Source organism: Cervus canadensis, chromosome 5 (genome assembly GCF_019320065.1).
Source record: "Cervus canadensis isolate Bull #8, Minnesota chromosome 5, ASM1932006v1, whole genome shotgun sequence".
Classification (NCBI taxonomy): Eukaryota; Metazoa; Chordata; class Mammalia; order Artiodactyla; family Cervidae; genus Cervus; species Cervus canadensis.
Window position 1 is genome coordinate 9,006,460 of NC_057390.1, and position 25,184 is coordinate 9,031,643.

At 51.5% G+C, this 25,184-nt stretch overlaps 1 protein-coding gene across 5 annotated transcripts in view; it reads right to left on the reverse strand.

The window, feature by feature from the left end:
• Nucleotides 1-1,784: 1,784 nt before the first annotated feature.
• FHL2 (four and a half LIM domains 2) overlaps nt 1,785-25,184 on the reverse strand; it is a 45,803-nt gene continuing 22,403 nt past the window's right edge. For 4 of the 5 annotated variants that reach the window (XM_043468060.1, XM_043468062.1, XM_043468061.1 and 1 more), the window contains 5 exons: nt 15,070-15,247; nt 8,556-8,730; nt 3,798-3,967; nt 2,873-3,059; nt 1,785-2,259 (listed from right to left, as the gene is read on the reverse strand). In XM_043468060.1, the coding sequence (XP_043323995.1) occupies nt 2,108-2,259; nt 2,873-3,059; nt 3,798-3,967; nt 8,556-8,730; nt 15,070-15,225 (840 nt within the window). In that variant the 5' untranslated portion in view covers nt 15,226-15,247 and the 3' untranslated portion in view covers nt 1,785-2,107. Of the gene's footprint in view, nt 2,260-2,872; nt 3,060-3,797; nt 3,968-8,555; nt 8,731-15,069; nt 15,248-16,176; nt 16,242-25,184 lie in introns of those variants that run through there. The other variant, XM_043468063.1, reaches the window with a different exon arrangement.

A 25,184-nucleotide genomic window follows, 5' to 3' on the forward strand; every position in this document is an offset into this window, starting at 1 on the left:
TTCTCAGGTCTGGTGCCAATAGTCTGGCCGCGTCTTGGGCCTGCGGGAGGGGCTGAGTGGGGGTCCTTGGGGCTGCTGCTGGTGGCCCCTGCGCTTCCAGGGATGGAGCCACCAGCCCCCATATGTGTCCTCCGTCAGCTCTCCTGGCAAACGCGGACTGACCAGAGGTTCAGCTGAGGGGTGATTTGTTTTGGGAGTAAGCTTGAAAAAGTTATTTTTAAAATTTTTTTACTGATGTTTTAGTGTGGAAACTGAAGCTCTAAATTAACTAATTAATTTGGAGAAGCCTCAGGTAACTTTCTACCTTGAACTTAAACATAGATCTTTCTTTTTTTTTTTTTGGTCTGGACAGAAGAGACCAAACAAATGTCATTTCCATTTAGATCAGTTTTACCAAAGTGCCTTTTGCTGACTGATGTTCTCTGTGCTGTCTGTACTGAACTCGGTTGTCTTCCTTGTGGCAGAAAAGATAAAAGATGTGAGTTAGTTAAATTCCTGCTCAGTGGATAGTAGATAATTGTAATAATAGGAAGAAACTCAGACTCTGCAGTGAAACAGTGAGGGATGCGGGTGGTGAGGAGCGTTAGGGAAGATCCCCCAGGAGGAGATGGTACTTTAAGGGTTGGAGGCTTGGAAAGCTTTCAGGAGAAGAGTTCTGTTTGTTGTGGGGTTCAAAGGACTGTGTGGTCGTTGCTGCTCTGCCCATAAAAGGCAAGAGTCTGCGTCCCACTGCTGGGTGTGGGACCAATCGTGTGCTCGCGCTTGGACCCATGCTGCAGCTGCGGGAAAAGCCACTGGAGAGCTGTGTCCGAGCAGTCAGCGTGCCCCGGACCCGACTGTGGGTCACCCTTCCCCACGGCCAGTGAGGCCAGCGCCGGCAGCCGGCTCGGAATCCCGAGGAGCAGAAAGCCCTGGGGTTCTTTGCTCCCAGCCATGGATGACTCAGACGCCAGCCAGGGGTTCTGCAGAGTGGACAGGGTCTCGTGGCAGAAAGGCCGCTGTGGCTTAGATCAGTGAGAGCAGGGAGCCTATTATGAAATTACCCAGAAACCAGGGGTGGGGTGGGAGGGGGCAGGGGCCAGATAACCTAGGATTTACACAGCTGTGTAGGAATTAGGATTTGATTCTAAGAGTAACTGGAAGCTGTTAACTGTGTCTAGCCTTAACTAAGCATTCAGTTTAATCAAAGGACAGAAATAAGACTAGTTCAGTAAGTACATAATAGCTCTATACATTTTTTCTAGTAAAAATTATTGATCTTTTTAAAGCATATTTGAACTTATATATATATATATATATTATATATATTTTTTTAAGGCTAATAAAGCTTTTGTTGTTGCTGTTTGGTTGCTAAGTCCTGTCCAACGCTTTGCAACCCTGTAGCCTGCCAGGCTCCTATGCATGGGATTTTCTAGGCAATAATATGGGAGTGGGTTACCATTTCTTCCTCCAGGGGATCTTCCTGACCCAGGCATTGAACCTGCGTAGCTTGCGGAATCTCACCCTGAGCAGGGATTGAACCGATGGCGCCTGGAAGGGGGACGTGGACATGCAGTCTTAACCAATGGACTGTCAGGAAGTCCCATAAAGTGTTGTTTATACTCAGAACCTGCATGTTTGATCACCAGATCACACACTGCGCCTGGCAAAAGATTTTGCCCTGGTTACCTTTATTGTAAGCCATGTCATCTTGCTTTCAGCCCCACAGGACAGGAAGTTACACCAGAAGTACCAACTCATTACCTTATGGTAGTTCAGAAACAGACAAGTCTGTGACAAATTGATTGCACTTAAATACGCGTGAAAGAAACGTTTATAAAGATATCACTCAAAAGGATTTTTACACTCGGATTGGTCTCGCTTGATTACAGAAAAGTCAAAGCCCTTTCCCGCCTAAGGTTCCCATGAGTTTTCTCCTTCCCAAGCACAGAGTGTGGATTAAAGGACTTAAACAGGTGAGTATCGCTGAGAAGCGCAGAGGGAAAGTCCCGCAGTGGCCAGGGCACCGGGTTGCAGCATTGCCCGGTGGAGGCGAAGGAAGCAAAGAGCGTCTGCGTGCAGCGCCAGCAGGGACCTGGGTGGGTGGGGGAGTCGGAGGCGGGGTCGCTCAGATGTCCTTCCCGCAGTCAGGGCACAGGATGTCGTCCCTCTCCGTGAGGAAGCCTCGGCCCACCAGCGACAGCGAGCACTTCTTGCAGTTGAAGCAGTCGTTGTGCCACTGCCGTTCCTCGAAGGAGATGTACTTGGTACCGCCCAGGCCTGAGGAGGCGGGAGGAAGACCGGGTGAAGATGGGGAGGAAGCCGGGTGAAGATGGGGAGGGAGTCGGGTGAAGATGGGGAGGAAGACCGGGTGAAGATGGGGAGGGAGCCGCGAGGCCTGGCTCCCGCACTGTGGACAGCGTGAGCTGCTTACAACCTCGAGGGGCTGGGCTCCGCGTTTAAACCAGATTCCATGCTCAGGCTGGGGAGTTCCTGAGCCTCAGAAAAATATGACAACACTACGTGGTCATCACTCATCATGAGACTCCTGCCGTGTGTGTGTGTATTTTTCCTACTGTGCGTCTGGGAACTGATTTCTGTTACTCCTTCACTGCGCATCTCAAGTCTGGTGCGCAAAATTTCTGGATGCAAAGAATGAGGGAAAACAGAGGTGGAACATGGCCTCACGGAGGAGACGCTGCGTGGGCCGGGGTGGAGGGATGGACTCTCCGGCACAGGGTGGTGGAAGCCGAGAGCGGATTAGGAGGACGTGTGCAGAGAAAACCATCCTTTACTGAAACAACAGGACCTCGTTTCAGCTAACACCGGACACCAGCAGGAAGGGGCGGGGTGGGGGGGTGGTGGGTGATGTAGGCCCGGATAGGACGCTCACCGCTGATGGGGTTGGCGCAGCCGGCGCACTTCTTGGCGTACAGGTCGCAGAAGCAGCCCAGGCAGTAGGCGAACTCGTCGCGGGACGTGAAGCGCTGGCCCGACAGGGGCTTCTTGCAGGCGGTGCACACGAAGCACTCGCGATGCCAGGGCTGCTCCCGGTACGTGACGCCCCCGGTGGTGATGGGCTGCGGGCAGAGGGGCCTCAGCTCCCGCGGCGCCCACACCTCCGCAGGGCGCGCGGCCCTCGCCCCCGACACGCTCTCCAGACGGAAGGGCACCCCCGCCACCCCCGTCCCCGGCGGCCGGGCCTCCACCGCAGACCTGGCTCCCCGCCTGTGACCGGGGTACCAGGGCTATCTGCCCAGGGAAAGCGCCGCCTCCTGGCTGGCAGGAGGGCAAAGCCGGAGACTGTGTCTCCGGCGTGGACGCCTCACCCGCCACCCTCGGCAGCCCCGCCCCTCGGCAGCCACGCCCCCTTGGCAGCCACGCCCCTCGGCAGCCCCACCTGCGGGCAGGTCCCTGTGAACATCTCTCTACCTCCAGGGGCACCTCCTCCAACAGTCTATTCAGCTACTCGGGCGTTAGAAGGAAGAGCCTTAACAGACACCTGGGGTTGGCACCACCGTTGAACCGGCTTGGAACCGGCTTCTTGGAAGGTGTGGAAAAAAGCCCAGGGCCTGCCTCCCTACCGTGTCTAGTGGTGTTAGGACACGGCCCTGGACAGTATGATGAGGGGTCTGCTTCCACCCACCCCACCCCCACCCCCGGGAGACCTTTCCAGTTTCCTTGTCTCCTCCCTGGCCCGGTCCAGGGCTGGTTTCTCATTTATCCGAGGAGAGCGGTGAGCGGGGAGACCTTGGGGATGGGCGGAGGCTGTTGAGGAAGGGACGCCAGACAGACACAGGCCGGTGAGTGAGAGGTACCTTCTTGCACTGCACGCACTGCAGGGCGTACTGCCTCTCATAGCAGGGCACGCAGAAGTTCTCGCTGTCCTTTGGGATGAAGCTCTTGGTTCCGATGGGCTGCTGGCAGCGGTGGCAGATGAAGCAGGTCTCGTGCCAGCTGCTGCCCTTGTACTCCATCTTGCGGGTGCCTGTCGGGGGTCAGGGAGACAGGAGCTGAGTTGTTACTGACCACCGGGGAGGCCCAGCGACCGGTGCTGAGAACCTGCCGCCCTCCAGTCCTGGGACTCGCGTAGAGTCACTTCAGCTCAGAAGGCTTGCCTCTCAACCGGCAGCTTTCCTATTTAGTCCGTTCACAGCCACACACCTGGCTCCCGGAACAGAATCTGTACATAGTCAATACTTAACGTGTTGAACAGGGAGATTATGAGCATTAAGTGGAAAAAATCCTTGTCTTTCAGCTTGTGAAATACTAAGACACCTGGCACACCTCAGATTCATCCTTGGGGAATATGCATCTGGAGCACGGGGACCAGAGGATGAACACCCGTCTGGTTCCCAGTGGGGTGGAGACGGGCGGGTGTAAGTGGACCTGTAGTCTAACGTCTGCTTCAGGTAGGAGCCTTAGTATCTCTCACATGATGCAGCCGGCTGTGTAGACTGAGCTGTGATGAATCCTAGTGGTTAAAACTCACCTGCCTCACTTGTACTTCCATTTAACAATTTTCTGATCTTACCTCATGATATTCCATTTCCTTCCGAAAAAAGTGCTATCAGCTGAGAGGTTTACATCATTTCTCAAGCAGACCAGAAATCCTGGAGAAAACGCTGCTGATTCACCCCTCCCCAACCACCAGGCCTGATTTACAGCAAGGAGAGCTGTATTTGTTTGGATTTCTTCCCCATATTTGCCAAAAAAAGAGCATGTATCTGTTTATAGAAAGAGATGGTTTAAGTAAGAGAAACGTGTATGTGATCTCCCTTTGTGAAGTACTACAGAATTTGCAGGCTAGCGCCCAGGTGGCGCTAGTGGTCAAGAACTGCTTCCCAATGCAGGAGACACTGGGGTTTGATCCTTGGGTCAGGAAGATCCCCTAGAGGAGGAAATGGCAACCCACTCTAGTATTCTTGCCTGGAGAATCCCCAGGGACAGAGGAGCCTGGTGGGCTACAGTCCATGGGGTCACAAAGAGTCGGATGTGACTGAAGCGACTTAGCAAGCACTTAGCATGCATGCAAGGAAGGACTTAGGGAGAAGGAGCTTCTTGGATGAAGAAATAGAAGCATTCCTGATACTTGGGCAGCTCAGGGGCAGGCCGGACTCCGTGGGTCATCACCAAGGTCTTCCCAGACATAGCTGAAACCCAGCCGCTGGCTCATCCTCAACCATGGATGTTGTTTTGTGGTTCTTTCCACTCTGGCCACCCCCTGAGCTCACCTGAAGGATGGAGCCTACAGACTAATATGAGTCAGACTGAACTCAGATCACGGAGCAAGGAGGGAGGCGGCTCTGGAGCTGGAGGCAGGGTGTGGGGGTTTCGTGTTGGGACGCAGGCATTGGGTAACTAGTTTTTAGCACTAAGACTGAAATAACACAGTTGAAATGACAGTCAATGGGCCAAATTGTAGCTGGCTGGAAAGGAGCTGAGCATCGCTCCAGAATCATGGCCTGCTTGTTTTAGCAGGCATCATTTTCTCAGGATCATTTTCTCAGCTTCCTGGCCTTTAAGACCCAGGCACCACCTTCAAGAAAGAACAGGAGGTAGGGGGCACATGGTGATCTTCAAAACTATGTGATTAAATTGTGAGGCAATGAATCCTGAAAATGGGAAAAATTACATCAAGCAATTAAATTTCAGATAAAAGTGGTGGAGGGACTTTGCTGTAAATTCTAGAACCAAAATCTTTGTTCTCTGGGGTTTTAATTTCTCATGTACACTTCTGACACTGGTTCTCTTAACCTCTGACCTTCCCTCTGGTCAGACACCAAAGGATTTGTCCATAAATATCCAACGATTGTGAGTCTCACTAAAGCACCCAAACCAGACCACACATGCCTTCTGCATGTTCAGAATGAGCCTTCTGTCCACCCCGGAGCTCGGGCAGATGTCCAGTCCTAGGTCCCAGGTCCCAGGTCGGGCACCCCCAGACCTGGTGCAGACCTTGTGGTCCTTGTGCAGGGTCGCCAGCAGGGGGCGGCAAAGCTCCTCCTAAGGACCTGCAGCAGAGGAGGAGCCGGTAGACCCGAGTACACCTCCTGGAAGAAGGGGTGTCTTTCTGATTCAAAGGAGCAAGTGAGGAATCTGAAAACCGGTGAAGGCCTGGCAACAGCGTGAGGCTGCCTGGAGGCCGTGCTGCACCTTCGAGCCAGAGCTCAGCATCCCTGCGTGGGCTCGGGAGCCTCGTACCTGGGGTTGGTGACTCACAGCTGTGGGTGCCAACTGGGGACGCCTGTCCTCTTTATCCAAGTTCACTGCAGAAGCCGCAGTGCCAGTCTGCATTGCTCTCATCTTGATTTAGTTGTAGCACTTTTGAAAATCAAACCAAGGAAGGAAGCTAGCTAGCACTCTGATCTAGTTTTGTGGGATTTTTTCTGCGTTTTTTTTTTTTTTTTAAGTGTCTAGTACTTGTTTTATTTTTGCAGGCCTTTTTTTTTGCACTGCCTCTGGTGCGTGGTCCATTTCCTCTGCCAGATCTGTCCTCTTCTGACTTCTCCATCCGCTGAAATCAGGTCGACCTTGAGACTGCTCAAAGGTCATGTCCCCAAGGGCCCCTTTCCTGGCTGGCCTGCTCTGGCCTAGTGCCTCCATCACAGTAGATACCACCCAGGCTTCTACTAAAAACCCCAACAGCAGAGATGGTGAAATGCGTGTCCCTGGGGAGAAAGCAGGGCGGAGGGAGAGGGAAGCAGTCCTCAGAGACCAGCCTGCCAGAATCAAGAATTGTCTTGGTGGCCTCAGGAATTTTAGGAAAAATTCACCTCTTACTCTAAGGTATATTTGTCTTTGTCAAAATGGCAGTGAACATTTTTCTTCCCAATCTGGACCACTGCCCTGGGAAGCTGTGTCTTTCCCCACACGCATGGCCCTGGCTCGGGTCCCAGCAGCTGGGCATCCCCTGGGTCAGTCTCCTTGCAGAGTCAGGAGTCTGACTCTAAATGATCCCTGCAGCCTGAGTTCTCTGCATGTGTCGGCGCAACCCCAGCCACTGTGTGGACTAGCATGACTCTGCAGGACACCTAGGTTTCTACAAGCTGACATTCATTCTACTGAAATTGAAAATTCAAAATCCTCCCTCAAACTTCATCCTGCACATCTTATCAGCCTGTTCATGGATACAGCACATTTAAAAAATCACTTTCAAGGGGAATGACTTTATGTTTGTTTCCATTCACCAATGTAGTGAAGTCCTTTAAAAGGACACTTAGAATTTAATGATCCCGATGCTGGAAAAGATTGCAGGCAAGCAGAGAAGGGGGCGACAGAGGATGAGATGCTTGGATGGCATCACCGAGTTAATGGACATGAGTCTGGGCAAACTCCAGGAGATGGTAAAGGACAGAGAAGCCTGGCATGCTGCAGTCCATGGGGTTGCAAAGAGTCAGATAGGACTTAGTGACTGAACAACAAAATGTAGTGTATTTGATATCCCTTCTAAGTTCGATGCCAAGGAGGACTTTGGCAAACTGGACCTCAAGTTCTTGAGTAATTGTTGATGAAGTGAGCTAAATATATAAATACAGTGGACAGATAATGATGGACAAACATTGACCGTTATTTACAGCCTCAAAAACTAAGGTATCTTAAATGTCAAAAACATTTACTGATTAAGAAAATCCCCATATAAAACCACAAACCTAAATCACTTAATTGCACACTTTTAGTTAGAATAAAAAAATTAATTTACTCTTGGAGACCAATATTTTTCCTAAACTTCACTCATGCTTTATCAGATTATTTAACACAATAGTATTGCTGTGGGTTGGATTCCCTTGATAAATGAGTGTGCCCTTAATTCTAAAGCTTCCCAGGACTGAAGGAAGCACATCCTCTAAGACACTGTCTTGAGGACAGACACTTTCTTGAGCAATTTGAGGGCTCCCCAGGCAGCAGCATCCAGCTTCCCAAGAGCTGGGGACCTTAGACCTATGCCCTGCTCCCACCATCCTGAGCCTGGTTTGGGGGCCACACCCCAGAAGACAGTCAAAGGACAGAGCCCTCTCTTGATTTTATGCAGCTCTCTGGCAGAGATGCCAGATTAATGAAGTCTCAGGTGGGATCGGCTGAAATTCCAATTTACCTGGGAGTCCTGTATTTTATTCACTATGTCTGGCGAGGTTACTGTCCAGTCGCCCCTTACTGGTCATACAGAGGACGTCACTGGACCCTACGTGGCCGATGAACTATCCAGGGTCCAGATCTTAGGTTCTTCTTGCCCTCGCTTTGCGTGTCTAACAAGATGCATTTTTTGAATACTGTGTTGAAAAATTTCATATAGCATTTTTGTCCATTCTATTCTTTAAAAGAAGATTCCTGTCTCCCATAAAGCAAAGATTCCCCACCCCCCACCAAAAGCAAGGGACACAGTCCCATCTTCCCCCATCAACAGATAGGTCATCCATCACCGGCCACTAGACCCAGCTGTGGTCAAGTTTGCCAGGATGTCACCTGCATGAGGCGCAGCACCCAGCTCCCAGCTCCAGGTCCAGCACGAGTGTGCAGGGGTGGAGGGGGGCGTGGGCAGGGACTGGGGCGTTAGGGCTTGGGGACTTGGCGCCCACCTGGCATGATGCTCTTCTTGCACTCCTGGCATCTCGACGAGTACTCCTGAGAGTAGCACTCAGCGCAGAGCAGCTGGTCCTCCTTGGCAGCGAACGGCTTGTCCACCAGGGAGCCCCGGCACCGAGAGCAATGGAAACAGGCCTCGTGCCAATGCCGGTCCTTGTAAGACAAGTCCTGCAGACCCGGAGCCGAGAGACGGACACGTGAGAGGGGCCAGGGGCAGGGAAACGGAACTCGAGGGGTGGAACGGGTCAGGGTGGGGTATGTCTCTTGCTCCTCTCCAAGGCACTGTTTAGAAGCTTCTGAAAAACAGGTAGCTTTCCCTGGGAACGGTCTGTAAGAAAGAGAAGCTGCACATGAAACTCATCAGTGCTTCTCCTGGACACACAGACCTTGGGGGCCCACTGGCCACAGCACGTGGGGCAAACCCAACCAGGCGCGAGGGGGTGGTTGTGATTCCCGGGGGAGGGAGGCTGGGCTTCGGGAAGCTCAGAGACAGAGCCTGGGGTGGGGGCCCTGGGTCAACCTGGAGAAGGCGGGAGAATACGTCCAGGAGGTGCCACCAGCTGAACATCAAAGACCAGAGGATGTGTGAGCTGGGCAGAGAAAGGGCACAGACCAGGAGGGCCAGGCCGAGGGGCGCTGGCTGGGAGAGTTCCCACCGGGCTGGACCAGGAGGCCAGATGAATGTACCCAGGTGAGTACAGTTCAGCTCTGTCTTTGAGAATTTGAATAAAGTCGACAAACCATCTAAAGTCCTGTCCACTGAGGACAGTGATCAGCCTAATTAAAGATGAGTTGGGGTTTGGATCACGTGATCACTGTTGTAATGCTGATTATGGAATAAATGCATTTAACAATTTTTTTTTTTTTTGGTATGGAGAACAGTATGACAGGCAGTTCCTCAAAAAATTAAACAGAGAATTACCCCATGACCCAGCAATTCTACTTCTGGGTACATGTCCCGAAGAATTGAAAGCAGGAATCTGTAGACCCAGATTCACAGAAGCCAAGGCGGAAGCCACTGACGTGTCCATCGCAGAGTGGACAGATAGTGATGGACAAACATGGACCCTTATTCACAGCCTCAAAAACGAAAGAAATTCTGACACACACTGCATGCATGTGTGCTGAGCTGACTCTGCACCACTGTGGACTGTAGCCCACCAGACTCCTCTGTCCATGGGATTTCCCAGGCAAGCATACTGATGTGGGTTGCCATTCCCTTTCCAGGGGATCTTCCTGACCCCAGGGATCAAACCTGGGTCTCCTGTATTGCAGCCAGATTCTCTACCAACTGAGCCCCCAAGAAAGCCCCCTTGACACTAGAAAGTTCCCTCTAAATCTGATACTACGCCCTGTCCTGACTAGATCCTCCAGAGGGAGGCCCAGCTCTTGGCCTCCACCCTCGTGAGGCTGTTGGTCATTTGGTCGCTCACTGTCCCGAGTCCCACGTCCTGCATTCAAGGGAGGGACTGCTCACACCCTGGCTATGGCATGGCCCTCCAGGCTGGTGACAGCAGCTGCCTGTAACCCTCTCCCCCATCCCACACCCACCCTGGGGGGCTGGTCACCATCCTGCCGAGATTCCTGCTGAGCTGAGTCACCGGCCGTCCCTTCCCTGGGGCATCCTTTCCCCTCTGCGCAGCTGCTCCCTCTGTCTGCCCTCTCTTGCACACGCACACATGCACACACATGTGTTCTGCATTAACACACAGCAGCCCTGAACTGTTCATTCAAAGACATTTGATAATTCTTAAACCTTCTAACAAAAATGTTTTTCTTGAAGATAAATACCAATCTACGCCTACGCTCTCAGGGGCCATGGTGAGTCACAACTCTCTCTGAACAAGCTGGCATCACCATCAGTGGGGCGGGGAGGGGGGTGGGCTGAGGTGGGACGACAGCTCACCCACCCCCATTCCAGTTGCTGTCAGCGGCAACCGCCCCAGGCCGAGGACACCTGACGTGCAGGAAGGTGGGAAACGTGGAGTCACCGCCCTGCACACCTGCCCTGCCACTAGTACCCTTGGGGACCCTGGGAGCACGTGTCTAAAAGGCCTGATGTATTCACCCCAGCGATGAAACTTGAAGGCTCCAAACTCAAGTCCTGGCTCTGCCGCAAACCTGCCACATGGCGGGGGGGGGGGGGTGAGGGGGTGCTGGGTGGAGGGGGGTCAGTCATCTGACCCCTTCCAGCCTCAGACGCCACCCGTGAAGCAGAGATGATGGTGAAGAGTTGACCACAGTCCTGGCACATCGTAACTGCTCGGCTAACGGTCTTCGATCCCAGTTCATGGTGACAGCAGGTGCCCTGAAGCGTCACCTGCTGGGGTCGCCGTTACTCCTGAGACGCGGATGGAGTCCACACCCTCCTCTAAGAGCGCCAGGTCCCTGGGCTCAGTCAGTACTCTGTACAGCGCTTGCAGCCTCTGCGGCCCTTCTAACTCTAAAATTCCCTTAATCCCCTCTTGTTTTGAGCCACGCAGTGACCCCATGGAATAAGATTTTATTCCTATTTTATAGGTGAGCAAGTTGAACAGAATGATGCTAAGATGCTGTGAACCGGGTCCCCTGCATCCCTCTTCCTGGTCTGCAACTGGCAGGGCGCAGACCTTTACCGGGCCTGGCAGCATCTTTACAAGCAGGCCCCAGCGTGCTCGCCCAGCCTCACCTTCTGCCCCAGCCTCCTCTCTGCGGCGCTCCCCTCTCCCCTGCCCATACCCTGGCTTGCACTGTCCTGGCCTCCGAAGGCCCTCGCCCTCATCCCCCTCGGCTATGAGGCCCAGCTAGACACCAGTTGCTCCGTGATGCCTGTGTGGCCAGGAGAGATGCTGGCCCTGTGGGAGGGGGTACCACCCCCACGGGCGAGCCTGGAAGAGCCCGCATCCTGCAGCTTGCTCAGGGCGCTTGTGGGAAGCCCCACCTGAGGCTGTGCCGGCAGCTCCCCTGGGAATCCTCCTCCTCTCGTGCCGTCCGCACAGGTCAGTCTGAGTCAAGTTGACACTTCGTGTCCCCACCTCCTCTGGACTCCCTTCTGTGGGAAAGCCCACTCTGCATGGGCGCCAAGGTGGGAAAAAGGCCGCTGGCTTTGCTGGCTCGGGGCTCATGGGGCTGGACTGGAAATCGGCACAGGAAGGCCGAGGCATCTGGTCTGGTTAGGTGATCTGACCTGGTGCCTGAATCAGGCTGACGCCTGCTCTAAACGTGTGTCTGTAAACTGGGCTCTGAGTGACTCTTCTCACCGCTGACATTCGCTGCTCCAAACGGAGTTTCAGTCTTATAGTACTGAGCTAGTCTTGTCTTGCTGAATTCTGTTGTGTGTTGAGTCTACTGGGTGGTCCCCAGAGACACCAGTGAGATGCCAAAGGTTCAAGGCTAAGAAGTAGGGACTCGCTGACTAACTTTCAAGAACTTTGAAACATCCTAGAAAATGCCCCTGTTTTAAGGTTTTCTAGAGAGCGCGCATGAAGGGGCAAAAAAGAAAGGAAGAAAAAATAAAATCTTCAGCACGTCCCAGAAAAACTAGCAAGGCTAATCCTGTGCACATAGAATGTCATAAATTGCTGTAAAATATTTGATAAACAATGTGAGATTAGGTGCAAACACTTCCTTTTCAGTTTTCCAGGTTTCCATTTCAGAGACACTCCTAACGTGGGAAGGGCTTGTGGCTTTGCTCTGCCCTTGTTGAGGCCTCGGCTGAGCCGTGGGTCTGAAGAGTGGCCTGGAGGGACACCGCAGCCCCCCAGTTAATGGGAGCAGTCCAGGGCAGCAGGGTCACTCGCTGTCCTCTGCCCCCTGTCTGTCTCTCCCGGGCTGGGACAAGCTCAGCTGCTTATTCCCAAGCCAACCAGTCCCCAGACCCGCAGGACCCTGTCGTATCGGTGGGTGTGCCACGTCATTCGTGCTCAGCACTTTGCAAAGATGTTCCATGCTTTGTGTCAGTCAGGCCACCATGTTCCCATCCGTCTGGTCATTCAAATCCTTGAAGAAAGACTCTGGCAGAAACCCTGGCACTTACCCTGTTGCCAGGCTCGGGGTTCACTTCCTGAAAGGCAGGCACGTTTCTCCTGCCATCACTTTCTCCACAAAGCCAACTTCGTAATTATTTCCAAAAGCCAAGAAAACTGTTCCAAATATTCCAAACCCCACATGCCAAGGTCTAACTGCAAGTTCCCTTCTTTGTTTCCTTCCCAAATGCACAGAATCACATGCTGAGACTCCACAGTGGACCGTTACCCAGGTTGAAAAGTTCAGCGTGATTGACTGAACAGCAGTCTTGACTCTGCAGCAGTCTTGTTGATTTTGGCCACTTTGGGGGGATTCTTGTTTATTTACTCATAAAGCATGTGCGGAAGGATAAGAAGTTTCAAGGGCCTGTCCACTAAATCACACTGAAGAAATGATCAGTGACCTTAGTTTTGTTTTCATGTTAGCTCCCAGCCAAGGATGACTAGCCCCAAATCTCCAAAACATCTCCTTCAAACCAGAGTTGGTAAGTCAGAAAAAGACAAATATCGTATATGAACACATATATGTGGACTCTAGAAAGATGGTACCGATCGACCTATTTGCAGGGCAGGAGTGAAGACGCAGATGTAGAAGGCAGATCTGTGGACACGGAGTGGGGAAAAGGAGGGTGGGATGCACTGGGAGACTGGGATTGACGTGGATACACGACCATGTGTAAACCAGAGAGCTAGCGGGAAGATGCCGTGTTGGCACAGGGAGCTCGGCGCGGTGCTCTGGGATGACCTAGAGGAGCAGGATGTGGAGGTGGGAGGGAGGCTCCAGAGGGAGAGGACAGAGGTATACATATAGCTGACTCACTTCCTTGTACCCAGAAACCAACACAACACTATAAAGCAATTATGCTCCAAAAGACCCCCCAAACCCCAGAGCTGTTCTCTGTCAGAATGGTATCTGAAACGCTCACCTACTTAACATCTTTTCCAGGGAGAGCCTTTAGAAAATAATAAGTTTTTCTCTGCCTATTAGTTCTCCCTCAAAGCAGACATTCTTATTGATGTTTCTCTAGTGAAAACTGATAGGGTGAAGCTTCAGGAGGCCTGGGGAGGGGCTGAGCTGCAGAAAGAACAGGGGCGCAGCCGGCAGAGAAGAGGGGACAGGAGTTCATAGCACCAGCACCTGCTCCCTGAGCTTCCCAGGTCACGCTAGTGGTAAAGAACCCAGCTGCCCATGCAGGAGACATAAGAGACTCGGGTTTGACCCCTGCATCGGAAAGATGCCCTGGAGAAGGAAATGGCAACGCACTCCAGTATTCTTGCCTGGGAAATCGCATGGACAGAGGGGCCTGGCGGGCTACCGTCCATGGAGATGCAAAGAGTCGGACACGACTGAACACACACACGCAGCTGCTCTTTAGAACTCTGGCTGCTTCGTAGCCGCACATGTGAGAACCCACGGCCCAGGCTCCCTCGTCGTTGCTCCACTTTGTAAACACGTAGACGGGCACTGAGGGAGTCAAGACATGGGCCTGAGATCACACAGCCTGTGAGACAGAGGGCCAGGCTGGAACGGGGCAACTCGGGGTCTGAGCTCTCCCGCTTGGCCTGGAGACGAATGCAGAGGGACTCAGACATGCATCCCCCCAGAGCTGGAGGTCGGAGGGCCGGCAGCTTTCAGGTGAGCAAGACCAGCTGCTTTTGCTCCTGGTTGAAGCCAAAGCTCCTGTGGTTTTGAGGTTCCCCATGTCCCTTCCTCTCAGAACGCACTCTGCTCTGGAGCCAGGACACGTCGTGACTGCAGCTCCAGGCTCCAGCGGCTGGCATCCCACGCCCCTTGTCTCTGCTCAAGGCAAAGTCTGCCTTCCCCACCGGATGGAAATTATGCCTAGACTGTCACTAAACACACAGAGACAGAAGCTGGTGTGCGACCAGCTGCTCACCGCCTGCCCTCGGAAGGATGAGATGCAAGATAGACGCCAGGCAGACGCGCAGCAGAGCCAGTTGCACCGACTCAGCCAGCAGCTACACAAGCTGACCCTCCCCACGAAGACCAGAAGCTCCCCGGATGCCCCCGGGCAGCCAGAGCCTCTGAAACCCTCCACCCAAGGGGCGGGCGCCGGGTCACCCACGCCACACTCACTTCGCAAATATTGACCTCGCACACCTGCCCTGTGACTCAGCCCGGGAGGAGAGCTGGGAGCCGCAGGGGAGCAAGGGGTTGGGCGGCAGGTGTCTGGTTAGATAAGGATGCTGACCTGGAGCCATCAGAAGTGTACCTGGGACGCCAGGCGCACACGTCCCGGAAAGCCCTGAGTAGGTGCGACTGGGAGGGGGCAGAGACCAAGCCTGCAGGGGGAGGCCAGAAGGGCTCACGCAGGGTCCCAGCCCAGCAGAATGGGGCTCGGGAGTGTTCAAGGTGATGGGGACCAGGACTTGAGTGCCAACTATGCAGAGTAACATGGGGAGCTGATGTGGGGCCCAGGGAAGCCGGGGGGCAAGGGAGGACGTGGGGAGCACGGGGGGACCCCCCAAGGGGCCGGCGTACCTTGCAGTCACAGCCAATCAACTTCCCGCACTCCTCACAGGTGCTGGCGAACAGGGCCTCGAAGCAGGCCACACAGTAGGGCTGCTCCTCCCGAAGTACATACTTCCTGCCAAAAAGCGAGTCCTCGCAGTGGTGGCAGTCAAAGCGCTCCGTCATCTTGGCCCCGGATGTCTGTCACCTGCCAGGGAGGAGAGAAGGACAGGTTCCAGTGAGCACACACACGGCACGACTGTCCCCCTCCATCACGGTCACCTTGACCATCACCTTCACCATTGGTGGCTCGTCTCCTGGGTGAGCAATCGACACTTACCCCTGACACGCCTTGTCATTTTCAACTTTAAAAAAAATTATCTGGGGGCAGTTCTGTGTCCGAGCGCATTCCGCTTCCCTAGAAGTCCTAGTTCTTGGTGACCGTGTCAGGAAAAGTGATCTTGATGTTGGACACAAGAGTTGGAGCCAGAGCCCTCGTCCCCCAGGAGGAGTGCTTGCCCCAGACAGGATGGAACTGCACGTCGCATCTTCCCCATCTTCTGCCCCCAGAATAGCTTGGCAGGGACAGAAACAACATGCTCATTTCTATAAAAAGACTTTCCACGCGCTCCTCTATGATTCATGAATTTGAATAAGGAGAGACCACAGAAGCCAGGGGAGGGTCGTTGGAGCTGGAAATCCGAGGCCGAGGGAGCACATCGGCCCCTCCCCCACACCAGCCAGCGAGCAGGATACAGGGAAAGGCTGGCTTCCAGGCACAGACAGGGATTATCACAGTAGGAAACTCGGAGACCGAAATCAACCGTCTCCCCAGGCGACACCTCGACTTGCATTTTTCCAGGATGAGTGTGGCATGTGCGTGAGCAGAATGGACTGGGTGGGGATAGAGGGAGGCAGGACTTCCCCTTCTCCTCCTCCCCCAGTGTGGTTCCTGCCCCAACATGTCAGAACCACCCCACAAAGAGCCCGTCTACCCTGGGAAGCCCAGGTGTGGAGAAACGCCTCCATGCCATTAGAAACACAGCCCAGCTTCTCAGGTGGCAATATTTAATTGACGGAAAAGTGAAAAGCTTTATAAATGATTAAATCTGGAGACAGGTTGACTGCATAACTCACAGGGATGTTTCGCAAACTGATGAAACTCAATTCGATTTTCGGTCATCTCCACCCACTGAAGAGTGAAATTCCAAAATGATACCCTAGGGTGCAAATAAAATATTGCTGGCTGGTTTACGGTAATAGCGAACTTCACTGTGTTTATTAATTTTGTACTTTGTGTATACAAGATTCTGACGACTGTAAGCAAAGAAACGGACAACTTTCAGGAGTCCATACTTGGTGACTTCTGTGTTTATAGGACAGTCTTTTTTCCCGAAAGTATTAAACTCGCAGCTGGACACATGTGGCAAGATCCATCCCTCTAAATTGCTCTTCCTGGAGTTAAAGAAAACATTGCCGGGATATTCTTGAGATAACATCACAAGATGAGGCTCTTGAGTGATCTTTGTTCTGAAACCCAGTGTATGAATATCACATCTGTCCTAAGGGCATCTCAGGTTTCAGCTGCTAAGTTGGCAGAAGACGCCATGCTTTCCTGAAATCCCTGTTACTGGCCTTGAAAGTGGCCACTGTTCAGTTCTTTGCAATTAAGCACCGTCCTTCCAACCTATGGATTTTTCCACAGAGGCTGCCATTTAACTGCAGAATCTTATTCCCTATGCAGGTCACACAAATTTCAGAATAATGACCTGAAGATTTGAAATAAGAACAAGGAAAGGAGATAGGGCTATAAAAAATAAATTTTTAAAATCTGGGAACTACCCAGGAGATTATCTATTCACACAACTACCTTGTTTTATGGGCTTCCCTGGTGGCTCAGTGGTAAAGAATCCGCCTGCCAATGCAGGATACTGAGGGTTTGATCCCTAAGTTGGTAAGATTCCCTGGAGAAGAAAATGGCAACCCACTGCGGTATTCTTGCCTGGGAAATTGCATGGACAGAGGAGCCTACTGGGCTACAGTCCATTCGCTTGTAAAGAATTGGATATGAGTGAGCGACTAAACAACAACAACCTCATTTTATGGACGGAAAAAGGGGAAGCCAGGAACACTGATGGAAACAGAAGACTATATGAGCACTGGTTTCCAAACAGCCCTCTCACTTAGAACAAAACAGACTTCCAGTCTGCATGGAAAAGTGGTTCCACACTGGTTTGGAAGAGCAGCGGCCCTTCTGGGGGAAGAAGACAGGCTGTACCAGTAACCCCCATCGAGAGCCATTCCTGTGCTCTGGAGCCATGAAAGGGGGCACTGTTTTCTCCAGGGTATTGCCCCAGCAATGCTCATATGCCTGGGATGTGCTTTCTGCCTCCTCTGACTCCACAGGACTGTGACAGAAGTCATCTAAGACAGTAAACAGTGAGCACACGCAGGGCTCCACGGCGGATAAAGAGGACTGAGGCGACACAGTGCCCCAGTCCTGATACTGACTTCCAGCAGAACGAGTGAGGTCCCCAACAGCCCTCCAGACCCGACGGCCCCCACTTCTGCAGATTGTTTCAGAGACTGGCGGATCGCTCTCCTACCTCGATCCTTATCTCCTCTAAGTCACAACAGCTTTATTGACCAGGACAGTGCTTATGCTTAAACCAACAGGCTGGGGTGGAAAGTATGACCACTGCTAATTAGAAGCAGAGCAGATGGACATGAATCTGAACCCATCTCCAGTGAGTTCCAAGAAGCACAAGCCCTGAGTCTCAGAACAAGCAGCATATGAACTCCTAAGGAATCTAAGAGGCTCCCTTCTCCTACAGAGTTTGAAACCAGTTCTTTAATCTAATGCTACCAAACAGAAAATGACACAATTGTGTATCCAAAGTTACACTATCTATCGTAAGCCTCTGCTTAATGGGAAAATTTTTAACTATAGTCTTGCATTAGACTTCCCCTATAACTCCACTTTTAAATCTTACGATATGCCTGATTTTTATTTATTGAATGGGGCTTTCCCTGGTGGCTCAGATGGTAAACAGTCTGCCTGCAATGGAGAAGACTCGGGTTTGACCCCTGGAGATGGGAATGGCTACCCCCTCCAGTATTCTTGCCTGGAAAATCCCATGGACAGAGAAGCCTGGCAGGCTACAGTCCAATCTTTTTAAGCCTCTGTTTAATGGGAAAATTTTTAGCTACAGCCTTGCGTTAGACACCCCCTATAACTCCATTTTTAAATTTTATAAAATGACTTATTTTTATTTAATTAAAATTTTTTCTTTTTTTTTTTAACTTAAAAAAAATTTTTTTGGGGGGTGCACCACCTGGCATGTGGGATCTTATTTCCCAAACTAGGCATCGAACCCATGCCCCCTACATTGGAAGTGCATAGTCTTAACCAGCGGATCGCCAGGGAAGTTCTAAAATGCTTGGTTATTCATTCATTCCAGAGGCATCAGCTGAGCTGGAACTGTGTGAATGTTATCCAAAATGCTGTAGCTACAAAGATCAGTAAGATACGGGACCTCCCGGAGGGAATTTGTGGTCTAGTGAGAAATGGATGCATGGTGTGTATCAAAGAGACTCAGTTCTACGCTCAACACCCCGAGGGAGAGACCTGAAGGGTACCAGGGGAAGCAGGAGGAGCAGCCCCTGAGTCACCCCTCCTGGGAGGTGCACAGGCTTCCTAAGATGTTACCTGTGCCGCGAAAGAGTTATCCAGGTGATGATGTAGGCAGAGAGCGGAGGCTTGGGAACGGGAATTGGGGTGGGGAGAGCAGACACCCTAGGAAGATGGGAGTCGGGTCACTTCAAGAGCAGTCAAGATGAAGCTGAAGAGATAGCCAGAGGCCAAGGGAAGGAGGGCCTGCGGCCATGACCCTGAACACAGATTGGCCCCACAGGCAGTTAGCTGTAGCACGTGAACTCCTCAGCCTGCAGTGAAGGAAGATTTACTGTGTGGAAGCCTGACTTCACTCTGTGGGGTTGGGGGAGACAAAACCAAGAGGCAGTGACTCTTTCAAAATGTTTTTGGGGTGTCCAAGGCCATTTCTGAACCATTTCCTCAAACAAAACCTGAACATCTTGTTTTGTTTTGTTTTTACCTAATTGTGCACAACCTGCTCACCCCCACCAAAACGCCACATCCCTCCCTGTGGGTTACCTGTCACTCAGACCATCACCTGTGCCCAGATGCTGACAGCGCAAAGCAGTAGCAGGCAAAGAGACCCTGGACCTCAGGGATGACTGCCGACTTGTTGCTCATGAACTGAACCCAGATCCCAGTGTCCGGGAGTTCTTACACCTCCCCCAGGTTAAGTCATCCTCTGATGTCATCCCCCCTCGGCTCTGAACAAGAAGCCGATCATAGGGGACATGTTTACAGATGTGGCTGCTGGCCCAGCCGACGGTGCTGGGTGTAGACAGTCCTGGGGCAGCTGGCAGGCCCGGGGTGGTAGGAGGGAGGGAGCTTTGATCTGAGTCTCTCCACCTGTGCTGACTCAGGTGTGAGGATGCAGGTTCAGAGAGTGCGTAGGGCTCCCCACAGAAAGTGATGACTCTACAAGGTCCACAGGCTTGTACATGTGAGCTATTTTTATCCTCTCGGATGTAAGAACTGTCAAAGTCTGGGATGGGAGGGGGAGTGTGAGAGCCAGGAAGAGAAGAGAAATGAGGAGGGAGGAGGAGAGGAAGTGGAGGAGGGAGGAAGGCATTTAGAGCCGGGAAGAACATGCCTCATTTTAAAAAACTTTTCATTTTGTATTGGGGTGTAGCCGACCAACACTGTTGTGATAGTTTCTGGTGAACAGTGAAGAAACAGAAATATGATCCAAAAGGATACACACACCCCAGTGTTCACTGCAGCGCTATTTACAGCAACCAAGACATGGAAGCAACCTGAATATCCGCTGACAGAGAAATGGATAAAGATGTGGTACATATATACAATGGAATATTACTCAGCCATTAAAAAGAATGCAATCATGCCATCTGCAGCAACATGGATGGGCCTGGAGATTATCACACCGAGTGAAGTAAGTCAGATAGAGAAGTAGAAATATCGTATGACATACCTTATATGTGGAATCTAAAAAGAAATGACACAGATGAACTTACAAAACAAACAGACTCAGGGACTTAGAGAACAAACTTATGGTTGTGGGAGTGGGGAAGGATGTGGGGAAGGGATGGTCAGGGAGTTTGGGATGGACAAGCACACACTGCTATATTTAAGATGGATAACCAACAAAGACCTACTATAGAGCACAGGGAATTCTGCTCAACGTTACGTGGCAGCCTGGATGGGAGGGGAGTTTGGGGAGAATGCATACATGTATATGTATGGCTGAGTCCCTTTGCTTTTTTTTCCCCAGAAACATTTCCTGGGAATCAGGAGAGGGGCAGAGTTCCAGGCGTCTGGCCGGTCCTTCCTGAACAGTGGGCCTTCCATGTAGCCTTCTCTTCAGTGCTCCCCTTGCCAACTAAGCACCTCGGCCTGACTCCAGAGATGCCCTCTGCCTCCAGCCCCACGATGCCCATGCGTCTTAATCCATGCTGCCTGATGAGACTGGTCTAACAGCCTTGATTCCTCCCAAGAAATCTGCAAACATCCCCAACAGCCAGGTTCCAGGTGGGAACCACTGTTGCTTACCAGCATCTGGAGCTTTCTAGGGAGGATTCAGAAAACCAGTCTGCAGCATGTGGGCTCTTTTAAGGAATATATTTGAAAATGCAGTGTTTTCCTGACACCACAGGATGCTGACTGCCTGTGTACCCCCACCCCTCAACCATAATCCTTGCAAGGGTGTCACCAGGTGACAAACATGGGTCCGGCACTTCAGGGACACATGGAGAATGAATGAATGGACACGCAATGGGTGGTGGGTGAACATGCATATCCCAGAGCACAAACATGTGGGCAACATCCCCAGAGGAAACGAGGCCTCTGTTATGTGGACAACCCACTTTGCATAGCAAACCCCAGATGTAATGCGGTTTGGCATCCGACACCGTTACAGTTTCTAAAGCAACAGATTTAAGCTTCATTCTTTCTTCTCCGCCTCTGGCCTTGTCCCTCTTCCAGATAAACTTCTGCTTCCTCAGCGGGTAGAATTGTTCTTATTGTATTTGGATCCATACCCATGTGAGCACACAGCTGCATGGCCCCCGGATGAGGCTGGTCAGGTCAAGAAGCCCACACCCCCCAGGAGATGCCCTCAACATCTTTGTGCAGAACTACCAGCTCCCTAGACCCAGGCTCCAGGCACCAGGGGGGCCCGGGGTGTCCCATACAGACATGGTAGCCTGTAAACCAGAGGTCTCTGTCCAAAGGCACAAACTCTCACACCAGCAGAGAAGCCAGAGAACGCTCTGCACCAGTTTGCTCTTCTGTGGACAGAAGGACAGACACAACAGACCCGCTCACCCCAAAGCTCTTGCCATTAGGCCAGCTGAATTGTTTCTATTAAACAGAAATTCTGCTGAAAGGGAGAGGGACACCATCTCAAAGGATGTTGTTATTTTAAAAAGTATTATAATGTATTTAAAATCCTTTTGAAATCTACTTTGGGATTCTTGGTAAGAATGACTATATCTTGTGTGTGTTTGTGTGTGTGTGTGTGTGTGTGTGTGTGTGTGTGAGTTCAGTCGCATCCAACTCTTAGTGATCCCATGGACCGTAGCCTAACGGGTTCCTCTGTCCACGGGATTCTCCAGGCAAGAATACTAGAGTGGGCTGCTAATTCCTTCTCGAGGGGTTCTTCCCGACCCAAGGATCGAACCTGCATCTCCAGCATTGGCAAGCGGACTCCTTACCATTGAGCCACCTGGGCAGCCATACCTGTTGTATATTTAAGGGTTAATTTACTGAGTCTTCAGTGAGTATATAGGCAGGGGTCATGAATGTATTATAACTTGGTATATTAACTAGTAACTTTCAGAAACATTTAAAAAGCTTGAGTCATTTATGATCATGTTAAGAAATATTTTGTGTGAGAGACGAGGCTTGGATAAGGTGAGCTGATGTCTTCCGAATTATCTTCTGGGTAGTACTGAATAACGAAAAGGCCCCAGGAGACTGAGATGAAACAGACAGTCTCCGGAAGAGTTGTCTAGTTCTAGTTCTAGCTCCAAAGAATTTAAATCACCTTTAAGATTCTATCTGGCAATTTAATCTCAAAACACATCAGCTCTGTCTGCACAGGACAAGCATAATTACACAGGCTAGGATGCTTGGCAGCCTCGGGTCCTCAACTGGCATCAACGTGTGTAGGGGGAACCCGGCCTCTCTCCCTCCGCTTCCTGCTTACGTGTCGCTCAAGTAACCACGTTGGGTTTCACAAGAACAAAAGGAAAAACTCTCACTCCCCTTCATCCGTCTCCTCCCATCTCCAGAAGGCAGCTCGCAGTTGGCTCTCGTCTGCCTGGCCTTCCATCTGCTATGACCCCAACTTCCACAGAAGACCAGCCCCCTCGCTGTACTCACAGCCCCACTCCCCTTGGTGTTTTTTTTAGCACAACCTGCAGGATCCTGTCACGACAGGCATGCACATCTCCTGCTGTTCCCACCACTGCCTAAACTGGCTGATTCTTATCTGTTCCAAAGGTTGTACCATCAAACACAGATAGACCTATTCTCTTGAAACACAAACGTTTACAGGCTTCAAGGATGCCCTTCAACCCTGGTGTTACTTACTCACAAAAAAAGGGCAGCCACTTCACCCATGGGCACAGACATCACTGACCTCACTTAGAAACACTTAAAGGAGATCTTTAAGCCACAAACTAATTTAGGGCCGGCAAGGTACCGCTTACACAGGCCAAGGACGAGCAGGGTGACATGTGATGTTCAAGCTCAGACAGGGCGTGAGAATCACCCATGAGAACCAGACTGAAGATCAACAGACCAGAGGCTGCCCCCGAACAGCTCATCAGAGACCCAAGAGGGCAGGCAATCACAATTTACAGTGAAGGGAATGTGAAGACCACCAGTAGCAGTAGGATGATGGAATCTTTAAAAACCAAGATGGGGCCAGGGGAGGAATTGGGAGATTGAGATGGATACATATACACTATTGATACTAGGTATAAAACAGATGGTTAGATAGCATCACCTACTCATGGACATGAGCTTGAGCAAACTCTGGGAGGTTGTGGAGGACAGGGAAGCCTGGCGTGCTGCAGTCTGTGGGGTCTCGAAGAGTCGAACACAATTTAGCAGCTGAACAACAACAAAAAATAGATGACTAATGAGAACCTGCTGTAGGGGACAGGGAACTCTACTCAGGGCTTGAGATGACCTAAGTGGGAAGGAAGTTCAAAAAAGAGGGGATGCATATATACAAAAAGCTGAACCATGTCGCTGCACAGCAGAAATTAATGTAATGTTGTAAAGCAACAGTACTCCAATGAAAATTACGAAAAGCAAAACTGAGCTTATGAAGAGAACTGTGAAGAAAAGTTACTGAGAAATGGTTGGAGTCAGGGTTCTCCAGAGAAGCAGAACTGAAAGTATATGTTATATGAAGAGGCTGATTATTAGGAATTGGATCATATTATTATGGAGGCTGGAAGCCCCAAGCAGCTGGCAAGCTGGAGACCTACTGGCAAAGGAGAGCTACGAGGTCTTGAGTCTGAAGTTCCAGTCTGAGTCTGAAGGCCTGAGAACCAGGGACCAGAGGTGTAAATTCTAGTTCAAAAGCCGGCAGGCTCAAGACCCAAGATGCGCTGAAGTTCCAGCTGTGACCAGGGCCTGGAAAGGACCGAGCCCCAGCTCCGCAGTCAGGCATGGGGCGTCCCCTCCTGCTCGGCCTTCTATTCTACCCAGGTCTCCAGCCGACCGCACGAGGCCACCCCAGCCGGGCAGGGCGACTCAGGCTACTGATTAAATGTTAATCGCATCCACAAACAGCCTCCCAGACATACCCAGAAGTTACATTTGTGTCTTGGCACCAGGGAACCCAATCAGGTTGACGCACAATGAACCACCACAAGAGCTAACACTGCAATCCACCAGTCAGGACAAGAGAGGCCATTCACGTAACTCACCCCAAAGTCACTGCCGGCCTCGGGTTCGGGAAGACTGGCCTCACAGTCCCTAGAGATGGGACTGTGCATTCAGTTCCAGGTGGTCATTTTCAGGAAGTGACCGCTCAGTGTAAGTCCATGTGACAATGTGGCTCTGATAAATCTGGTGTAAGAGAATGACCAGGAAGTCCCCAAAGTATCGTTCTGTTCCTGGGAGCTCACGGAACTGGGTTATCTCCTGGCGCTGAGTCAGAGCAGCTTAGGTAAGCTACCTCCTCCAGCCTCCTGCTGATAGATAACAAGGCAGCCGGAGCCCCAGAGGCTGGGAAACAGGCCCTCGGGGCAGGACAGGAAGAGAACCCAGGCCTCCAGAGCCCAGACTTCTTTTTTTTTTTTCAATATCCTGCTGGGCTACAATTAGATTCTTTCGGTACTAGAAGTGACTTAACAACAACCCTTAGCAACAACCGTGGGTGAAGGTATGCAGTTACACCCTCATTGAAATGTTCAGGTTCCCCCACCCCCACCCACCCTCAGCTTAGAGGTTAGAATTCAGGCTCTCAAGTTAAAGCTGTCTGGGGTCTGCTCTTGGAGTCACAGTTTCTAAGCTGGGAAACCTTGAGAAAAGTTAACTTCGATCTCTCTGTGCTCCAGTGTATCTGCAAAAATAAGGGGACTATCCATTTTGTATACACTGCTTCTGATGTGCAGGCTTTATGATAAACCCTGCAAGCAAGCCACCATCCTGTGTTTTCAGGTTGTGGAAACCAAAGCACCAAGAGTTTAGATGACCTGGCCAAGACTGCACAGCTTGAGGCTGAGGGATGGGGAGCGACGGGAACCTAAGCTCAGGCAGCCTAGCTCCAGCCCAAGCTCACAGGCTACCCAGCCACACCTGCCTCAAAGCACGTTCATACCTGAGCCTACCCCACCGTACCTGGCTGGTGGGAAGCCAACACAGCCCTGTGAGCACGCAGAAGCATCGAAGCACACCAGGTAATAGACACTGTGGAAATCCCATTCTATCTGCTAACTCACAACCCTTAAAAACACAGGCTGGAAAACACCGTGAAAAAAAATCATACAGCTGCACAATGAGATATTCTTCA